We start from the raw sequence: 17,358 nt of genomic DNA on the forward strand, positions 1-17,358 counted from the left end.
AATTAATCTCCTTTCTCTCAAATCTTTTCCAACCAGTCTTTCTCACCTTCTGTCCTACTGCCCTGCAAGCTAGCTCCCATGCAGCCTCCGTTCCTACATGCCAGCTTTATCCTAGGAATAGACCTTCTAGAAATACACCATGTATCCAGAAGTGTGTGTCGGAGGATGTTCACTGCAGCATTGTTTGGGCGAGGAAGGAGTGATGCGCAAACGGAATGCCTCTCAGTGGGGAAACGGCTAATGGTGATATTCGCACTATGGAATTTCTTGCCGTGATTAAATTCTATGTGTATTAATATACAAAGATTTCAGAGAGATTGTATCATATGCATGTGCATAGAAAGTACCAGTGTTTCTTTATTTACCAGTCATTACCCCCGGGGAGTTGTGGGGGGGGGAGTGGAAAAGAGGGGGCTTTCTTTGTTGCTCTATATACTCAGGTGTTGTTTGAACCTTTAGCTTCAAGAATGCATTCATGTGTTGAGTAGTTTAAAAATTAACAAAATAAAAGGACCCTATCAACTGTGCGGGAGGATAGTTTGCATGAGGACAAAACAGGGAGGCTGCTAGTCCAGGTGAGAGATAATGAGAGCATAATCGAAGCAGTCCCAGTGGCAATGGAAAGGAGAGGAATTCACAAAATAGTAAGGGACACAGAATTTACCGGATGTGAGCATTAATTAGACCCAGAGGGTGAAAAAGGAAGAGGAATTAGGGAGTCCTGCAAGTTTAGGGCTTGGACAAGTGGATGGCCAGTAAGAGGCAATCACCAAACCAGGCTGGGAAGGGGGCGAGGGTGGGGGGGGGGGACAGGAGAGGGGACTAGAAAGGCCGCATTGTTTGTGACTTGTTGTGACATTGTTTGTGACTGTTGCCGGAGAACCGTCCAGGTAGAAATGGCCAGGGAGCATTTAGATCTTCAGAGAGATGTCTGAGATGTCTGAGAAAGAGAGATTTGGGAATCCTCCTCAGTGATAGCTAAAACCAGGGGCACTGAAGAGAACATTCAGGAAGACTCATAAAGCAAGAAGAGTGGAGGGCCAAGGAAGAGATGAGAGAACACCCATCTTTAAGAAATACAGCTTGAGGGATTCTCAGAGGAATCTGAGGATGGTCCGGAGAGGTAGAGGAGAGCACCTGCAGGGAGTGATGTCTGAAACTAAGGGGAGGCCAAGCTTCAAAACGGAGAGTGGCCAGCAGTATTGGATGCTGCAAGAGAGCTCAAAGGAAAAAGGAAAAAGACCCCACTGAAGGTTCAACTGTAAACTGGCATGAGGGATCTTACTGGATATTGGGTGGATGAAAATGCTCAGAAATTGAATTATGATGCTGGTTGCACACCTCGCCGAAATCACTGAAAATCATTGACTTGTACCCTGGAAATGTACTTGAAATGCGTGAATGGTATGGTATTTAAATCATACCTCAATAAAGTTGTTGAAAAGGTAAAAATGTAAAAAGCAAACAAACAAACAAACAAGCAAAAAAAAACAGTGCATCAGGATTTAGTTTGGGGCAGGCTGTGACTCCAAGGGGAGCTTTCCAGTCTAATCTCTTCTTCCTAACTGGCTGGGAAAGCCCCCATGAGATAAAATGACAGGAATCACAGGAAGCTACTGATGCCACATCCTGATTCTCTCCCACCCTCTTGCAGTATCAGAAACTACTTTGCATTTGATTTGCTTTTCACCAAGCAATGAATATTACCACCTTATTCCCTGTTTTCCTTTTGGATCATTGCAGAGGAGCTGCTGTGTTTACTTCCATTATTTTTTTTAGCATATGTTTCCAGAAGAAGTTTAGGGTGCCAGGCTCTAAGGCCCCAGTTTCCCTCTTTTGTTGTTGTTGTTGTTGATTGCATTTTGATTGTTTAAACATGGCTTCTTTATTGGCCATGCAAGGCCTGTTCACTCTGACATGCCGTCGTTCATTTTCTTTTGCTTTTTTTTTTAAGTCTTGATTTTACTTCCAGTATAGTTAACATCCAGGGTAATGTGAGCTTTGGGTGTACAATAGAGCGATTCAACATTTCCACACTCACCGTGCTCGTCATGACAAGCACCCTCCTCAATCCCCATCCCCTGTTTCACCCATTGTTCGCCTTCCAATGCCTCTATTATGCTCATAGCGTGACACCTTGCTCGTCTCAGATGCTTTTCCTTCTTCATTTCACTTGGCCAATAAACAGATGCATTCGTCTTGGTTGACGGGCACATTTGATGTATCCCGTAGATAGGCAAAGACAATACCCCAAATTCCTGCCCCCTTCTTAATTATAAGGAACTGGGGCCGCCCTTGGCTCTACCTCATTAAAGTACTCATTTCTTGCTAGGTGCATCTTCTTTTTATTTTGGTTTGATACCTTCCTGCTGCTTTCTCTCCTCCTGCTTAGTGAACTAGCTGCCACCCTTGGTAGTAGGATTTTCCCTTTTCCTTCTTACATCTTTATAGCTGTGGGTTTGGGCCACTTGGCGTCTTTTTACCCTTCCTGGCCTCCCTCTGGACTTGCCTACTTTGTTCTAAGGCGCACAGAGCTATTTGTATGAGGATCATCCAGCTTTTTCTCCTCAGTTGCCTTCCCCTTGGGTCCTTCCAACTTATGTCCTCATCATGTTCCCAAAGTGATTTTCCTCCATCTGATGCCTCTTCTTTTCTTCCTGTGGATCCTGAGTGATACCATCATGTGGCTGCGTTGAGCAAGATGTCTACCACCTGCGAATTACTGCTAATTGTTTAATATTGGTAGGGAGAAGATTCAGTGTAAACAGTTGCTGAGTTCATTGCTCCATCTTCTGTATAGGCAGTGTCCTCTACTGACCATCTCATACCATATCTGTACATTCCATATTGCCTGATAAATATTCACATTATTTCTGAGACTTAGCCCCTACCTTCTTAAGCTGGACGGACTATGTGGTTCTCTCTCCCCATTTTAGGCAGGCCGAGAGTTACTCCCTTAAAATGATGTCTTGGTTGATAACTCCTTGGCAAACTTAGAGCCCTTCTCTCTAAGCCAGTCGTGGTCTCCAAAAGACACCATCCCTTTCTTTGAGAGAGGCTCCAAAGCAGTCTCTTTAGATTCCTCTGCACACAGTATCTGTGTCAAAGGGAGGAATGCAAAGGTCACTTGAACCTGCTCCCTTCACCCTTTATCCCTGCCAAGAGACCCCTAAAGACCAGAATGGAATCCTAGAATCTCAGGGTTGGAAGGGTCATCAGATGCTACTTACCTTCCCCCTCATTCTGTGTTTGAACCCCCTTACTGATATCTCCACCAAATGGCTGCCCACACTCTCCGGGACCACCTCCAGAGATGGAGCTCACTGTTTAGGGGAGGCCTATGCAATTTTCAGATTGCACTAATTATTAGAATGTTCTTTATTTAAGTCCAAGTCATTTTCCCCTTAAGAGAAAAACAAGGCCATGAAATAGTGACTACACAGGCATGGCAGGTACCCAGCTGGCTCAGTGGGTGGAGCGTGCAACTCTCGGCCCCAAGATCAAGAGTTGCACAGTGAGTTCGAGCCCCACAATGGGTGTCAAGATGACTTAAAATAAAATAAAAATAAAATGGCATGGCTATGGAGTGAGACAAATCTGAGATAGAGAGAGGAGAGAAATTGCAGAGGGGGCATGGGCAGGTGCAGGGGTTGGGGGGCAGGTATCAGGCAGGACCAGGGAAATGGTGCAGAGTGGTAAACAGTCCAAGAATAAGGAAGGAGATACTAGAACCACTTCTAAAACAAATAGAACCCTGGTGAGAGGTTTCCATTCAAAGTGGGAAGGAACAGAAAAGCATCTTTAATATTTAAAATCCACCAGAGGATTCCAGCCTTGCCCCTTGCCCCTTGCCCGAGGATATGGAAAACATCATAGTGGAGACCAGAGAGAAGGCTTAGTAGAGCACGGACTAGATACAAGAGGAGAGAATAATAATCGGACACAGGAAACGAGTTGAACGAGCAATGGGAAGAGAAAAAGGAGTGAATAGAGAAGTGGAAAAGGGGGGAAATAAAAGCACGGAACTTTTAGGTTAGGGCAGTCAATCTATTACCCGGGCCAGCACGTAACTGTATTTTCCTGGCAGCCATCCCGCAGAGCCCTGGGAGGGGAGAGGGTGCCGGCCTGCGTCAGTGCGGGGGACGCAAGGCTCATTGCTTTGTCTTGTCACAGCCAAGCAAGGGACTTCACGAACGAAGCTCTATTTTCATGTCACACAGCCAGGTGCTGAAATCCCAATCACCAGCAGCCCCCAGGCTTAAGAATCGGTGGTGAGGTGAAGGGCAGGGTGTGTGGCCCAGAGGTGGGTAGATGGCGGGGCAGCGGCAGGGGTCAAAGGCATGGGAACCCGATCGCGAAGTTTCCAAGTAAGAAATAAATGGAACCTGCTCACCAGAAAACCTGTTTCCTGCCCAGCATGGCCCGTGGAATGCCGGCTTGTGTCAGCTGCTTACATAGCAAGGCATCAGGTTCCAGGCAGCAAAAGGGAATGAGAAAATAATCTTTGTAGATCCCATGCACCCCGAGTGCAGGGAACTGATGCTGGGGGGTATCAAGAACTGGCTGTTGTCAGCACGGCTTCGGAATCTAGAAGTCAGGGTCGGAGTCCTGCCATTTGCTGTCTGGGCCGCCCCACCACAGGCCCTGCCTTTGTCTTGTCTTCATCATAGCTCCGCGGGACTCTTTCCCCTAAGGAAATCATCAGGTCATGAGAAGAGACTCTTTGGGAAGGGTGTCTGCTAAGGGAGTGGCCCTGCACCTGCAGATATTCTCAGGAGACTGAGGATAATGTGTTCGTGCAGTCAGTCAGTCAACAAGCATGTCTGTAAGTGTCCGTGCTAGCCAGGTTCTGTGCGGCAGCCACAGGGACGAATAAGACTCATTTCTTACCTTGATGGGGCTCGTAGTCTAGCTGAGGACAGGAACATAGAAATACTAAGTCTCCTATGAGACAGACTGAGATGAATCCTATACTAGAAGTACAATCCAACTAAGAGCCAGATAGGGGAGGGATTAATTTTGGCTGGGGCAAGATGGGAAGACTTCCTGGAAGAGGTATCCTGTAAGACCATCCCAAGCTGAGGGAACAGCATGGGGAAAGGCATGGGAACTTCCAAGAACTTGCTTTTTCCAGCAAATGATGAATGTGATGGTATGAGTCCAGCATACGGTACTTGGAGAAGTATATGGGCAGTGGAAGCTAGAAAACAGGATGAGGAGCAGCTCATGAATGCCATGCTAAGGAAATAAGACCAGATCCCACATCCAGTAAGGAGCCATCAAAGGACTTTGAGGAAGAGACAGATGTGATTCAACTTGTGATTTAGGAAGAGAGAGTTGTCTTGTTCCCGCTGTCACTGACTAGAACAGTCCTGCTTCCTGGACAGTGCTGGGCCATTGGAGAGGAGTGGGTATCTTATTCATTTGGGACCCTGAGGACTACAGGGGCTTTGGGAGGTGAGAGGGGCTGAAGGAAAGCAAGAAATGGTCGGGAGCGCCCGGGTGAATGTGAGAAGGGGGACTCACTGACGATCCAGATCCGAAGATGGGAAGGTGGGAAGATGGAGCCAGTATGATAATGTGTTCTTCCAAGTAAATTGAGGGGAAAGTAATCGCGATTCCCCAAATCCCACTGATGATGATGGAGGCGTTTCACAGTTGGAGAGTTTTGAAGGAAGAAAATCAGATGGAACAACTTAAGGAGGCTTTTTTTCATCTTTCATTTATAAGGACACCTGCCGGCTGTTGATCTCTGGCCTGCAGTGTTCTCACAGCCGGGCTGAGGGTTTTCAGGGACTCGAGCCATTTGGACCCATTGACTATTGTGCTAATAATTTTCTCCGCTGTTGGGCATTGCCAGGACATTGCAAACATTTTAGTTCTTGGGTATGTTTTTTGTAAGATCCACCATGGCTTATTAAAAATGGAAGATTACCACACTTTGGGTTTTCCCATCCAAGTGTACCTAAAGCCTTGCTCCAAATGCCATCATGGTGCTTTTCACTGAGGATCTTGGAGCCTGGTCTCCGAGGGACCATAAGGCCCCTCCCTCACTCTCCTAACACCTCACCAGCAATTGGATTTGGCCACAATAAGTGACATTTTGTGTTTTCCTTCTATATCCTCAAAGCCCAGAGATGCATACCTCTGTAGCGGCATCATGCCTGAAATTCATATTATAAACAGAGCTCTGCGAATCTAAACCATTACGTTTTTGTTAAAGAAATGAAGACAGAGTGTATCCGTTCACTGATGTCTTTTAAATATGGTTTCAGCTTAGCATCATCTGTGTGAGCCACAAAATAAATGTGAGTTTCCAGAGCTTCTATAAAAATTTCTCTTAAAATAGTTAGCCTCTGATTAAAATCCTTGACATAAACTGCCCTCTTCCGCCATTCCCAATTGCGGAGTCACATCTGCAATTCTAGGCTAGTGTCTAAATATCCGTTCATTTTAATTCTTTTGGACAACTTGACTTTCAAAACGCCGAGGGAGTGCCACGTGGGGGTGGATGCTTTGGTATGGGGTACGTTCACACACCCCTCTGCAAAGTGAAATACTGGAGTAGCAGTGCACTCCCTTTAGGAACTGGGATTTGCCCCAGATGCCATTATTGTTTGGTTTCTATAGGTTTTTTTTTTTTTTTCAATCGTGGTGAAATATATACAACATAAAACCTGCCATTTAAACCATTAAGTATACAATTCAGTGACATCAATTACATTCAAAATGTGATGCAACCATTACCACTATTTCCAAAATTTGCCTACTCTGCCCATTTCATATAATGGAGTTGTATATTATGTGGTATTTTGTGACTGGCTTCTTTCACTGAGCATCGTGTTTGTTTGTTTGTTTTTAAGATCTTATTTATTTATTAGAGAGAGAGAGATCACAAGCAGGGCGGAAGGGTAGAGGGAGAAGCAGACTCCCCACTAAGTAGGGAGCCCGACGCGGGACTCAATCCCAGGACCTTGGGATCATGACCTGAGCTGAAGGCAGGTGCTTAACTGACTGAGTCGCCCAGGTGCCCCTGAGCTTCATGTTTTCAACTTTTATCCATGTTGTGGCATGTATCAGTCCTGTGTTCCTTTCTGTGGCCGAATAATATTCCATTGTATAAATGTACCACATTGTATTTATCCATTCATCCATCGATGAACACTTGGGTTGCTTCCACCCTTTGGCCGTTGTGAGTAATCGGCTATCAACATTGGCACGCAAGTCTCTTCTGAGTGTCTAGCTGAGGTTGTCCGTGTATCAAGGATGACAAGAATACAGCGCTTCCAAAGGCTGTCTTGAGTCAGCACTCTGGAGGCACCTTCTAACGAGGCGTGGTTGTACAGACTAATGACGTATTGTGACACAGCCTCTGGGGCACAGGGTGACAGCGCTTCGTTTCACTCACTCTCAAGCTTCTCCAAAGGCCGATCAGGACTCTGTAAACCCATATCAGCTCCTGTTGTCTCCTCAACTCAATATGGTTTGTTTTTTCGCCACCGCCCCACTGAACTTCTCTCAAGAGTCTCCTGTAACCATCTAGTTGACACTTTCAATAGCTGCTTCTCGGTTCTTTACATTGCCGGACCTCCCCATAAACATTGGACCATGCTAGTCCTCACCTCTCTACAATGTCCCCTTCCCTCGCCTTCTCCAAGCCTGTTCTCATCTGAGTCTTCTCCGCTGGCATTGCAGCACAGTGTCTCTGTCCCACGGGGTGAGGTGATTTCTCCTGTGGGAAGTGAAGGCTGTGATGAAGCGTGATTCCCATGGAGCCGTCAGGCAGCCCTGGGTGATAAGGATCTGTAGACATGAGCGGAGGAGTCGGGACACTCCTGCGGAAGGTGGTGATAATTCTGGGGCTGGTGGAGGAGGGCCGGCACCCACACCACCCGCTCATGCTGTCAGGGTTTCTAGGACACAGTTGTTCTGTTTCTGGGAATATGACTTGACTCATGATATACCTAAATAAGTATAGTAGTGGCCCATGTTATAATAAGATTCTATAGTAAAATAATTTAATTTCCAAAGGGATTAAGTGATATTTTTGTTTGTTCCTTTCTTAATGGCTAAATGCAATAGTGAAGCATTAGTCGTAGTCCGATCCCCTGGAAACCATTTTGTATTAGTTTTCTTTTCTTTTTTTTTTTTTTAAAGGTTTATTTATTTCAGAGAGAGAGAGAGAGAGAGCACAAGCAGGGGAGGGGGATGGGGCAGAGGCAGAAGGAGAAACAGACTCCCCGCTGAGCAGGGAGCCCAACGTGGGGCTCGATCCCAGGACTCTGGGATCACAACTAGAGCTGAAGTCAGACGTTTAACCAACTGAGCCACCCAGGCGCCCCACCATTTTGTATTAATAAACTAAGCGGTCGGAGCCCCAGGTAAGGGCAGTTATTGTGGTGTTCTCTCGATAAGGCTGTTGTCATAGAAAAGCCTACCGGAAGTCATTAATGAGGAACATGTGAGTCAGTGTGTCCAGCGTTGAGTAGCGTACAAAGCCCAGATGACCCTAGTATCCTACCAGTGCTTTTAAGACCTTCCTACCTAAGGACTCCGTACATCAATGAGGAGTGAGAGTGAGCACCTGCTCCTGAGGATCTGGGACAGAACCCGAATGTCCTCGTAAACATGAGGTATTGGATGAAGTCTTAAATGAGTTTGCAAAGAGGGCATTTCTCCTCCATCACACAGCCTTGCATGTTTTAGTATAAAATGGTGTGCTCTCCCCCCTGTATGTCTAGGGAAAAGCATGCCATGGCTTTATGCACCCACAGCCCGCTGCAGTGTACCCTGAAGAGGCACATAGCCCGGCCTCAACAACAGAGGCCTCTAAGAGGGGAGGCCGTGCCTACACTACTGGGGAAATCCACCGTGGTTGTTCAACAACCCAGAGGATGTTTGCAGCCTGGAACTGGCTGTAGGAAATGAAGTGGGCATCTCATTGCCCAGCCCTCTTCCGGGAGAGGCCAGCAAGTTCTTCCCAGAATTTACAGTCTGCAAAATCGGCAGCTCCCTTGTTTGTCAAGAAGACACGTTGTGAAATGGTCCCGTTCCGAAAGGAGTCCCCCACTAGACCTATTAAAACCCAGAGGCCCCGAGGGTGCCGGCTTCCTCTCATCTGATCTATGAAGAAGAAAATCTAGACTCCCAGAGACCCCAGGGTCATTAGCAAAGTCACTTTCTTCTGCTTTCAAGTCCAAGGAGTCATTTCACACCTGAAAGTTCACAAAGGAGTAGGGGCTGATGGGGCAGGCGGAGGGTGGTGTGGACGGGGTGGGCACGGGAGCCGAGATCTGTTTGGGACTCTGAAGTGAATGGCAGCGCCCGAGGGTGTCTGTGGGAGCGGGCCGCAGAGTGAGCAGCGGCACAAGGCACACGATTCCTCCAGAGACTTCCCCGCTTTCAGCCTCTGGGGTCTGCCAAGCAATGCACTGAAGGTTTCACATATTCGCGTCTTGGGAGCCAACTGTACCCAGCAAATGCGAAACCCAGGGCCAGCAGTATTGCTCTGTTGCTATATTAGGGCCGGATTGAAGCCATCTGCCGGCGCAGGCTTAGCAAGGAAGAAACCCCCATGCTTGGCTCAACAGCAGCATTCTCTCCCCTGGGATTTCGATACCAGCTCTCCTTTCAGGCTGGCCCACGAGGTCTGCCTGCTGGTGTGGGCGAGGCCCCCATGGCCAGGCATGGCTCCCCTTGATGCCCCCGCCATCGGAGGGCAAGCATGTGCATCCTATCATGCGCCCAAGACCCCAGCGGCTTTGGAAGGGCCCTCAGGCTCGTCTCGCTGGCTGGCAGATCCTCCCTGGCTCTCTGTGCCTGCCAGCTTGATGCGCCCCGGGTCTGGTAACTTCTCCCCCAGAGCTCTGCGTGCACGGGCCTCGCAGGTTATTCCACCAAGATTTCAAGAAAAGCCAAACAGTGCAACGCAGATTTATTTATTGCCAGCGTCTCTTATCCGAGACTAGATCAGCTCAAGAAGAAAGAGGATTCAGAATTCGGTAGCTGATGAACAGTCCAAGAGAAGCAGCTGATTGCCCCCTACTTGCTTCTGGAGGTTCTGCTGGGGACAGCCCCTGGGCTACTGCGAGTGGAGGGAAGATTGCAGCCCCCAGCAGACTCTGTCCCTCCCTGGGCCCCGAGAGCCTGGGAATCTGAGAGAACTCAAACTAGAAGGACACGTAGAGTTCATCTAGTCCAATGTCTTGATTTGGGCAGATGGAGCCACCAAAGTCCAGAGTAGAGGGAAGTGACTTGCCCAAGGTGAAAGAGTCAGACAGTGGCTGAGCCGGGCCTGGAGCCCAGGGCCCCAGACTATCAGGATGGGACAGCCTTCCCTGGGAACTCCACTAAGGCTGGAGGGTTCCCCACAGAGTGCTTTGCCCAACTCAGAAAAACTTCTCTTTTTTAAAATTTTTTTCAAAGATTGTATTTACTTATTTGAGAGAGAGTGAGAGCTAGAGAGAGAGAGAGAGCACACACAGAAGGAGAAGCAGAGGGAGAAGCAGACTCCCCACTGAGCAGGGAGCCCGACATGGGGCACGATCTCAGGACCCTGGGATCATGACCTGAGCCGAAGGCAGAAGTTTAACCGGCTGAGCCACCCAGGCGCCCCTCAGAAAAACTTTTCAACACAAAGTATAGACCTTGATGACTGATGATTATTTCAAAGGGATTATCTAGGAGTGGCTGGCAAGCTCAGTCCGTGGAGCGTGCAACTCTTGATCTCTGGGCTGTGAGTTTGAGCCCCACATCGGGTGTAGAGTTTACTTAAAAGTTTTTTTTTTTTTTTTTAAATAGCCTTTTTTGCCTCTGCTCATCCGAGAGAGCAAGATGGGTCACCAGCAGCTCTGCTGGAGCCCCCTGGGGAAATTCGGCCAGGGTTCTTGTTCTTGCCATGTCTGCTTGAACTGGCACCATCTGATCCAGAAATATGGCCTTGAAGTGTGCTGCCAATGTGTCCATCAGTGTGTCTGTCAGTGTGTCTGTCGGTACGCAAAGGAAATGGGCTTCATTAAGTTGGATTATGTGAACTTCCTTGATATCCTTCCAAGATACCTACCTTAACTGCAGATATCCAAGATACCTACTTTAATGCCAACTCATTGTACATAAGATAAAAGTACGTCAATGATGAGTGTTCCAATGTGAATAAATAAATAAATATAAAGAGAGTATCTAATGTGCGGCACTAAGGAAGGCACAATGAGAGTCCGGGCTGAGCGTTTAATTAGTATGGATTGTTGGGTCTACCCTCTGGGTGTAGGCAAACTGATTACAAATAGAAACCGATTTGGGGGTTTTGTGTGAAAATATCCTTGCTGGTTCTCACTGACAGTCAACTGTAAGGTAGAAACAATTTATGTGCATTTTACAGTATGTACCTAATACAGCATAGATATGCTCTGGAAAATCACTGATAAACAAAAAAATATGAATGACTTAGAAGGGAATGGTTTAAGATGATTCCCATAATAGATCTGGTTTGTAGCAAAATGAGAAAGTTTTGATTTGGTGTAGATTTAGCTTCTTTGTCGGTTTTTTTAAAAAATGTATATTTGCTACTGGCTGATCCCCAGATACTGTTCCCACAGGCTTCTTGTTTTTTTCTAAGACAAGATGTCTGACAAGTCTCTCCCACTTAAGGCTGTCCTCCAAACTGTTAACAACGATCTTTTTAAAAAAACACCAATCAGATTGTGTGAGTTTCTTACTTAAAAACCTTCAATGGCTCCCTATTGCCCACAGAGTAAAGTTTTAGCATTCCCAATCCACCGTGATTTGGCCCTCACTTGTCCTTCCTGCCTTGCCTCTTATCACCCACCATGCAACACACACACACCCCAGCAGTGTACACCCTATGTTCCCTCCCATCATAGAGGCTACTTGCTCTTACTGAGCATGCCCTGCCTCCACTCTCTGATATTGATGATTTTGCTCAAGCTGAACCCTCTGCCTGAAATGAACAACCATCTCATTCTGCTCTGCCATGGTCCCACCCATCCTTGGTGGTATCGGTTATATCCCACTTGTTCTAAAAGTCTTCCCAGATCCTTCTGTTTGGAATTTTTCTCTCCCCATGGTGTTTTGCTTGTGCCTTTATCTGAGCCCTTACTACCTTCTGCCAAGTATCTAGTTGGTTTGTCTCTTGGTCTGTTTTCCTTGTCAGGGTGTGGGATTCCTGAAGGCAGGCACTAAGTCTCTCTCCAGCCTTCTAGCTCAACGCTTGGGACAGTGTAGGCTACCCTTAAGTTTGTTGAATTAAACTGGGTTATATTTCCCCTGTCCAGGAATATATCCACATTTATCTTTGACCAAAACCCTATTTCCTCTGTCTCCCATAATGCTTCAATGTCATGCTAAGCTGTCCCCATCGTCTCGAATCTCCATGATGGTGGCCCATTGCTGATTTCTTCAGGGCAATGGAAGGGACATAATTTTCATTCTCAGTCCCCAAGCCCAGAGCTCTTTTCAGGATTTCACAAAGCTTAATAAGGCTACTCAGTCAAGTATGTGATCATTTTCATGTGGAAACACTGACTTTTCTCATGCTCTTGAGTTCTCTTTGGCAATATATATTTTACTAATCAAGGCGGCATTTTTTTTTCAAGAAAAAAATCCATTACTACTTAATCACTGCAGTTGATTTGATATACAAAATTGTTCAAGAGACGGTATAGCTTCGTATGACGTTCAGAGTTGGACCTGCATTTAAACAGCCCCTCTGTCACTTACCAGCTGGGTAAATATGGGCCAAAAAAGGAACCTGAGTTGGAGCTTCCTCGTCAGTAAAATGGGAATTATGATGCCTACCTCGCAACATTGCTGAGAAGGTTAAGTTAAATGAGATCATGTATATAAATAGCTTAGCACAGTGCCTGGCCCACAACGAGGACTCTGTAACTGGTCGTCATTTTTATAATTCCAAAACATAGGGTCCAGGAGATAGAAATAACAAATGAGGTCTTTGGTGGCAAAGAAGATTCGAAACTCCTGGGCTTAGCATCTGCTAGGTTTACCATAACTGCTCTAGGACGTGAAACTGTCCAGTGTTCGCGGATTATTTGAAGAGCAAGATAAATAACACAGGGGCTGAGTGGTAACATGAATAGATGTTGTTTCATCTTGACGTTGGGCAAGGGGAATATCCAGAAAAGGAATCCGAAAGCAACGCTAAGAGTTCGCTCATTCAGGTCAACCCTAAAAATACTCCTCTGCATTTAAGTTGAGAAGTTGCCCTGCGACTCAAGGCTGGGCTTTCAACAGCTAGAGCCATATGTGTTCTCAACTTTGGTGAAATCCGATCGTGACCTGAGCTTGTGCTGACCTCGGCCTTCGCTTGTGCGCTGTGCATAGTTCACCTTTCCGAGAAAGAGGTCTGACTTCCAAATAGAGCGCGGCTCTTTGTTCTCCTCTTCTTTTTCTTTTCTTTGTGTGTATTTATTTTATGGGGAGAGGGAATCCCGATTAGAGTCAGCCGAGTCGCTTTTCCCTGGGTAAGAGGGTTCTCTGGAAAATTTGATTTGAATTCTTCTCGGCACTCCAGGAGAACAACTTTCTCAGCTTTAGAGAGGTAAAAAAGTCGTATCTATTAAAAGGTAGGACACGATTTCTTAGTACGGCAATGAAAACTAATTATACTTAACCACAAAAGAGAAACATTATTTGTATTTAATATGACAGAGGAGTCAATAAAACATATGTTCAAATTAAGAGGAAAAACCTTAATACCCATCAGATACAAAGGCAAAGGATATGAACTGTCATGCATTAAGAAATGTAATTAGTAAACGAAGACGGAGGAAGAAGTTGATCTGTGTAGTAATCAAATACGTGCAATTAAAGAAACCTTGATATATTATCTTATGCTGACTGCAATATCTTTTTCCAGTTGAGGCCCCGTAAATTTGGTTCCCTCGTCATTGCTGAGGGCAGTAGAAACTACCTTAGCCCTTTTGGGAAAGGAGCATTGCAATCTGTGTGATCCCCCTGGCTTTGATCACCTTGCCCTTGCTGCTGTTGCCTAGCCTCTGAGCAGCCCTGGTCCCGGGCCCTGCTCTGCGTGCATCCTGGGCCAGCTGCGTCCTCACACTTTCTTCCTGTGACTTACTGAGTGTTTCATCCCTTGTAAGAGGAGCCCTTCCTTCTCCTTCCTTCCTTCCCTCTGTAGAATCCCAGTCATTCCTCCGTGCCTGTTGCTCTGTATCTCAGTGTCCCCGAGGGATCCTTCCGGCTCTGGGGCCACAGGCCAGTTGGCTGGTGAGGGCACTCACATCACCCCACCTTCCCAAGCTATTGAAATAGAAACACTGGCAACTGAGTCTAGAAAAGCCAAGGGAGTCGATCCGAGTTCTAAATCTGGAAAAACAAAGCGGAAGGAAGCTGACCTCTGGGCCAGGGCTGGCCATCTTGAATTTCCTGACAAACCACCATCTACTCAGATGTGCCTTCTGAGAGGCGTTTGCACTGGGCCAGTGCCAACACCCCAATTTCTTTTCAGAATGATGAACGTATACCATAAATGGTAGGTGGTCAAAGAAGGAAAGCCCTTACCCATCGGCCTCTCCTTGGTCTTTGCTCGGTATCAGTTTAAATCCTATGCATTAGATCAATTATGCTCTGTGTGTGTGCGTGTGGGGGGGGGGGGGTGTGTGTTTAAGTTGGGGGTAAATGAAAAGACAACATAAATCAAAGAAGAAATATTTGGGAAAAATAAAACAACTTTCAATGGCAAACTACCCTATCCTCGACTCTCATTCAAGCGAGGCTTCCAGGAGAAAATCTGGGGGGCGCAGGGCCCAGGAGAGGCACATCCCCGCCCTGTTGACACACACATACGCAAAGGCACACACAGAGTCACCCACCCAGCACCTTACATTGCAATACCAGTGAGATCTGGTGAAAGAGACCTTCAGGCACAGCCCTGCCTAGGGAGGAGATGATGTGCAGCTCCCGACCTGCACCCTGGGGTGTGGGTGGGTGGAGCAAAAGGGCAGAGGGGAACAGCCAGCCTCTCGCCCTTGGTGTGACCTCGGGAAGGAGCCTCTCTGGCCACCTCCTTCCTTGGGAGGACCCCCCCCCCCCACGCACACAGCCCTGGCTCCTTCTCAGCCGGCCACCTTCCTTTCCACAAAAGCTGGGGCACCCCGGCGGTCCAGACCAACGCTTGAGCCATGGCTAGCAGACACCTGATGCTGTCGGGGATCCCGAATTTCAAATGTTTCTTTTCTTTTGGCAGAACTGGCTTACGATCTGGACGTGGATGACGCGCCTGGAAGCAAGCAGCACGTGAACCAGAAGGACAACGAGATAGCAGCCTCTCACAACCTGGGGAACAGCTGTTCCCCGCTGAAGGTTCTCACCAGCTTGGCCATCTACGTGGTGGGCTTCTTCCTGCTGGTGCACTGACTTCCCAGTGCTCGGCACCCATGCTGCCCAGCGGCACCCCGTGGCCTTCCTCTGTAAAGGGAGCCACCTTCTTATTTTTTTTTTTTCTATTTTTTTTTATCTTGTATACCTCCTCCAGCCATTAAGTAGAAGACCAACCATGTGTTGTGTTTTCGAAAATCAATGGTGTCTTTGAGGAAGGTAAATTTTAGTGGTAGTGTAGGTCGTCTTTTTGCAAAGAAAAAAACTCAAGTTGTGCCAAATTATTTTCCTATGTTTGGTTGCTAGAACATGGTTACCATGTCTCCCTTTCTCTCTCTATTTCTCTTTCCCTTTGCATGGATTTCTTTGGAAAAAAATAAATAAATGTTCAAATAAAAGTGCACTGGGTCTTTTCTTGTAAGCCCTCATACATGGTGACCACGCGGTGCTTTTCCTACCCCTCACCTAGCTTTCTGTTCAGTACGGGAAAAATCCTATCGGGTGTCAACGAGGTCATTCAACCCTACCTCCCTGCCTGCCTGTTGTTGGCGGATCAATCCTGGCCCCAAGCCCCGGTCAAAGCCTCCCTCCCAACACATTCTCAATGCCTGATCTCCACGTGGAAGTCTTGAGTTAGAGTGTTCTTGCCAGTGAACAAAAGGTATCTCAAAAAGTTCCCCTGTCTCTCTTTACGAATTTCCCTTTGCTGAAAGCGCTTCGCCCAAAGAGAAACCCTCCATTTGGATCACGTTCAATCACGTGATTACCATCCTTCCTTCCCCCAACCCGAGAGACGTAGGCCCAAGAAAGAGTAACTGTGCGAAGAACTAACTCCCCAAGCTTCTCTGCTACTGTCTCGGGCTTGTCGTCTGTCACCCTTCTCCAGGGACAGGGCCATGGCGGGGCCAACAGTCACCCTGGGTCAGGCTGCAAAGATGGGCATCGGGAAAGCCTTGATTTACAGCAAGTGACCGCGTCCACTCTTGGCTACAGGTGGGTTTCTTCGACACTTGTATCCTCGACAGCGAGGTTTTGTGTACCTGTTGTGTATCAGGTACTGTACCAGACGCTGGAGGCAGGCGAAAACAAATATTTGGTCCCTGTTCTCCTGGAGCAGACGGTCTGGCACCAACACACCTTACCAGCTCTTTGCCAATTGTAGGCCGGTGTTCCCACTGAAATCTGGGTCTTACGTGTGCAACATCACAAACCATCATGGCGCCGATGTGGATATCTGGACATGCTGCTGCCAAAGAACCTCAGGAATAGCCAACTTGTCACTGTCACAATGCCTAGCATGTGGCTCATTTGCCAGGTGAGGTCAACAGAAACATTTGGTTTTTTTCAACAGAAACGTTATTGGTTCTTTCCAATGAGCAGGAAGTCAACTCCCACCCGAGGACAAGGACAGGAGAAGCTGAATGAGTATGAGAAAGAGAGGGTGAGCCACCGTGAAGGAGCGTGAAAAAGGTCAAGGAAGGGACCAGAGAGTCCCCTTTGATTCTAGAAGGTGGTCCCAGCCAGGATCTCCAATTTCTGTCTGATGGCCAGAGGTCACCATGCGAGATGCGGGAGGTGCCATTACTCACAACTTATTGTCCCCCCTCCTGCTGTCACCAGCACACTTCTGGCAGGGTCTCCTGTGGACCACAGGGCTCCAATATTTATTTTCGTCCTCTGCAGAAATTCTCACAAACACAAACTGGAAATGCTTGGTTTAGTGTTTCCTTCCGTTGCTTTTGTTGAAGACTATAATCAGTTGTATTTATTAATATGATTTCAGTGATTTGTAGCAGTTGGTAAGACTGGAAAGGGAATTATCTTTGTTTTTCAAACCATCATTATTTCTGTCTTTGAATGGGATTTGTACAAATCTTTGTTCTTGGATTCAGGAAACCTAAATACTGGGCAGGTTTGCTCCCGGGCCCCGGAGGGTGGTATTACAACAGCACGGGGGCCAGAAGAAAGAACTAGAGCCGACTTCTCGCC

The 17,358-nt window shown here is 47.1% G+C and overlaps 1 protein-coding gene across 1 annotated transcript in view; it reads left to right on the plus strand.

Annotated features, from left to right (window-relative positions):
* GPC3 (glypican 3) overlaps positions 1–15,756 on the plus strand; it is a 403,498-nt gene extending 387,742 nt beyond the window's left edge. The window contains exon 8 of the mRNA XM_027608126.2: positions 15,239–15,756. Within this exon, the coding sequence (XP_027463927.1) occupies positions 15,239–15,408 (170 nt within the window). The 3' untranslated portion in view covers positions 15,409–15,756. The remainder of the gene's footprint in view (positions 1–15,238) is intronic.
* The last annotated feature ends 1,602 nt before the right edge of the window (positions 15,757–17,358 follow it).

Source organism: Zalophus californianus, chromosome X, assembly GCF_009762305.2.
Source record: "Zalophus californianus isolate mZalCal1 chromosome X, mZalCal1.pri.v2, whole genome shotgun sequence".
In the NCBI taxonomy this organism is placed as follows: domain Eukaryota; kingdom Metazoa; phylum Chordata; class Mammalia; order Carnivora; family Otariidae; genus Zalophus; species Zalophus californianus.